Below are 4,339 nucleotides of genomic sequence, written 5' to 3' on the forward strand. Positions count from 1 at the left end.
ATGTGCAATGCCAAGGCCTGCATGCTAGTGTATGGCGAGGGCGAGGGGGTACCAGAGGTGTTCCCGTCCCATGCTAAGGCGGTGGCTATCCTCACTCAGTACAAGAATATGCCGGAAGGGAAGTTCAAAAAGACGGTGAATCAAGAAGGCTTTCTCAGCCAACACTTTGACAAGCTCCACGCCAAGGGCCAAAAGTTCCAGGGCGTCTGTGAAGACAACGAGACCAGAGTCCTCCTGCACAAGGCCATGAGCAACCTCTCGAGCCTCGACGGCCTCAATGTCGAGGATCTCACCAATGTTGGCCGAAAGCTGGAGGTGGTCCTCTAGAGCATGGGGGAAAGCATCACAAAAATGAGTGGAAACTGCTGGTCTTCCAGCCCCAGGAGCCATATGTCACCAACAAAATGGACATGGGGTCTCCAACAATGTATCACGCACCACCTCCAGCTCCATACGTCATAGACTACATGCACATGGAGTCTCCATCGACTTACCAGGCACCACCACCACCTCCATACATCACTCACAACATGGACATAGGGACTTCAACGATGTATCAGGCGCCATCCCCAGCTCCCTATGTCACTGATGGCATGGACATGGGGCCTCCGATGATGTTAAGGCCACATGGCAGCAAGAGGATTCACTTGGCATGATGAGGTATGGAGGGGACCTCAATGCCCTGGTAATGACACTAGCACGAGCACCATCTTCCCTTGTGGCGATATTAACCCGAATAAGTTGTTTGAGGTGGGGTTCGGTTGGCAGTTGGGTGGCGCTGATCCTGAAGCATCTTCTTCAAGTCCTTCCCCCCCAATGTAAGAAGGAGAGGATCTCTACATGTAATCCCATTAATAATAAGAGACATTTAGTCTTGGTTGTGCTCTTTGAGCGAAAGCATATTTCATTTACTCATTGGAGTTCTTATTATGGATCTCTTCAATGGTATGTTTGTTTGATCTCCGCGATTTAGTTGGTTCTAACTTGTATGTTGCACCTACTCTTTGTGTAAACATGCATGTTTTGTTAGGCATACCTTTTTCAATGATAGTTTTTGTTGACTCTTTACGTCGCATCAAGTGATATCACCATGAAGAGTTCACTCCCGGTTTCTGCATAGCCACAACTGCAGGATGCTGCTAACGCGACACTACAATCAGAGACCCTTCGACGAAACTATGTGCGATGCATTAATCCCAAACGATGATTTAAAAACCCATAAAAAAAGATGCAAAATGTTTGCGATGGCGGAGACATCAAACACGAATCGAATTATAGTTGCGTGTGCGATTTGTGGCATACAGTTCACTTGAAGGAACTGTTTGCGCTAAGCATAACAACAAAAATGGTCAGATAGATGAAGGTGTGTGCGATATACAATATACAGTTCACTCGGATGAACTGTTTGTGATTAGGCAACACAATAGAAACGGTCACACATGTTAAGGTGTGTGTGCGATATACGACATACAGTTCACTCAGATGAACTGTTTTTGATTAGGCAACATAACAGAAACGTTCAGCCAGATCAAGGTGTGTGCGATTGACGGCATACACTTCACACGGATGAACTGTTTGCGATTAGCGGCAACAAACAGAAACAGTCAGACAGATAAGGTGTGTGCGCTAGACGGGCACATTCTAATTAAAATAAGGGTGCGCGATGGTAATAACAAGCGCACACGGTTGATGGAACAAGTCGTGTGCTGACATCGCCTATTGTAATGCACCCTATGACGCAAACGCAATGTACGGATCCGAGAACACGTGCCCACGTTATGCCATCCGGGAATCATGTCGCACTTTGAAACTAGAACCGTCAATAAATTTTGAGCTTGCTTCCTGTCACATTCCAAATTACTACCACGTTATATTTAATTGGGAACCTGGTCACATCGATCAAAACCTAAACGGTTTCCCACTTAGCAGCGTGTTACCGATGACCCACAAGTATAGGGGATCTATCATAGTCCTTTCGATAAGTAAGAGTGTCGAACCCAACGAGGAGCAGAAGGAAATGACAAGCGGTTTTCCGCATGGTATTTTCTGCAAGCACTGAAATTATTGGTAACAGGTAGTTTTGTGATAAGATAATTCGTAACGGGTAACAAGTAACAAGTGTAACAATGGTGCAGCAAGGTGGCCCAATCCTTTTTATAACAAAGGACAAGCCTGGACGAACTCTTATATAAAGCAAAGCGCTCCCGAGGACACATGGGAATTACTATCAAGTTAGTTTTCATCATGCTCATATGATTCGCGTTCACTACTTTGATAATTTGATATGTGGGTGGACCGGTGGTTGGGTGCTGCCCTTATTTGGACGAGCCTCCCACTTATGATTAACCCCTCTCACAAGCATCCGCAACTACGAAAGAAGAATTAAGATAAATCTAACCATAGCATGAAACGTGTGGATCCAAATCAGCCCCTTACGAAGCAACGCATAAACTAGGGTTTAAACTTCTGTCACTCTAGCTACCCATCATCTAGTTATTACTTTCCAATGCCTTCCCCTAGGCCCAAATCATGGTGAAGTGTCATGTGGTTGACGTTCACATAACACCACTAGGGGAGAGACAACATACATCTCATCAAAATATTGAACGAATACCAAATTCACATGATTACTCATAACAAGACTTCTCCCATGTCCTCAGGAACAAACATAACTACTCACACGTATTCATGTTCAAAATCAGAGGGGTATTGAATATCATTAAGGATCTGAACATTTGATCTTCCATCGAATAAACCAACTAGCTAGCATCAACTATAAGGAGTAATAAACACTACTAGCAACCCACAGGTACCAATTTGAGGTTTCGAGACAAAGAGCGGATACAAGAGATGAACTAGGGTTTCAGAGGAGATGGTGCTAGTGAAGATGTTGATGGAGATTGACCCCCTCTCGATGAGAGGATCGTTGGTGATGACGATGGCTTCGATTTCCCCCTCCAGGAGGGAAGTTTCCCCGGCAGAATCGCTCTATCAGAGCTCTAGATTGCTCCTGCCCAGGTTCCGCCTCAAGACGGCGGCGCTTCGTCCCGAAAGCTATCTTCTGATTTTTTTTCTAGGTCAAAACCCTCCATATAGCCAAAGATGGGCACCGAAGACCTGCCAGGGGGCCCACAAGCCCTGGAGGCGCGCCTAGGGGGTAGGGCGCACCCCCAGGCTTGTGGCCACCTGGTGGGTCCCCTTGGTATTTTCTTTGCCCAATATTTTTATTTATTCCAAAATAATTCTCCGTAAATTTTCAGGACTTTTGGAGTTGTGCAGAATATGTCTCTTAGATTTACTCCTTTCCGGTCCAGAATTCCAGCTGCGAGCATTCTCCCTCTTCATTTAAATCTTGTAAAATAAGAGATAAAAGGCATAAGTATTGTACCATAATGTGAAATAACATTCCATAATGCAATAAATATTGATATAAAAACATGATGCAAAATGGACGTATCAACTCCCCCAAGCTTAGACCTCACTCGTCCTCAAGCGAAAGCTGAGATCGATAATCATGTCCACATGTTTAGAGATAGAGGTGTTGATGAAATAAAATACGGACATGAAGGCATCACGACCATCTTTAGAACAACAACATATTGTCATATAACTTCTCATGCTAAAGTGACAATTCATCCACCAAGTAAAGTATGAATCTGAAACTTTATTGTAAACCAACAAACTGTGATCTCAGTCATTGGAACAATTGCAATTTATCATAACATATGAAAGAGTCAATATAAGAGCTTGTCTAGCAAATCCACATACTCAATCATCTTTTAGTCCTTCATAATTGCTAACACTCACATGGTACTTATGAGATCGAAGCTTCAATTGGACACAGAGAAATATAGGGGCTTATAGTTTCGCCCCCAACTATTTACCTCAAGGGTAATGTCAACAATAATAACTCATGATCACCTACATCCGAGTGGATATATGTATCTAGATCTTTCCCCAGCACATGATGCTTGCCAAAAGAAAAAGGCAAAATATAGGAAGTGGTGAAGATCACCATGACTCTTGCATAAAGGTAAGTATTAAAAGTTAAAGATAGGCCCTTCGTAGGGGGAAGCAGAGGTTGTCATGCGCTTTTTGGTTGGATGCATGAAATCGTAATGCAAAAGAACGTCACTTTATATTGCCCCTTGTGATAAAGAACTTTATTATGTAGTCCGTCGCTTTTATTTCTTCCCCATCACAAGTTCATATAAAGTTTACTTTCCTCACACTAATAGATCATACATATTTAGAGAAGAATTTTATTGCTTGTACCGATGACAACTTACTTGAAGGATCTTACTCAATCCATAGGTAGGTATCGTGGAATCTCATGGCA

The 4,339-nt window shown here is 43.4% G+C and overlaps 1 protein-coding gene across 1 annotated transcript; it reads left to right on the top strand.

Annotated features, from left to right (window-relative positions):
* On the top strand, nucleotides 1-327 carry LOC141027693 (agamous-like MADS-box protein AGL80). The gene has a single exon (XM_073504914.1). The coding sequence runs from the start codon at nucleotides 1-3 to the stop codon at nucleotides 325-327; it is 327 nt and encodes a 108-aa protein (XP_073361015.1).
* Nucleotides 328-4,339: the final 4,012 nt, after the last annotated feature.

The sequence above is a fragment of the Aegilops tauschii genome, chromosome 1 (assembly GCF_002575655.3).
Source record: "Aegilops tauschii subsp. strangulata cultivar AL8/78 chromosome 1, Aet v6.0, whole genome shotgun sequence".
NCBI lineage: Eukaryota > Viridiplantae > Streptophyta > Magnoliopsida > Poales > Poaceae > Aegilops > Aegilops tauschii.

Coding starts and splice junctions, on each gene's coding strand:
- LOC141027693 (XM_073504914.1), top strand. CDS start 1: ATGTGCAATGCCAAGGCCTGCATGCTAGTGTATGGCGAGGGCGAGGGG.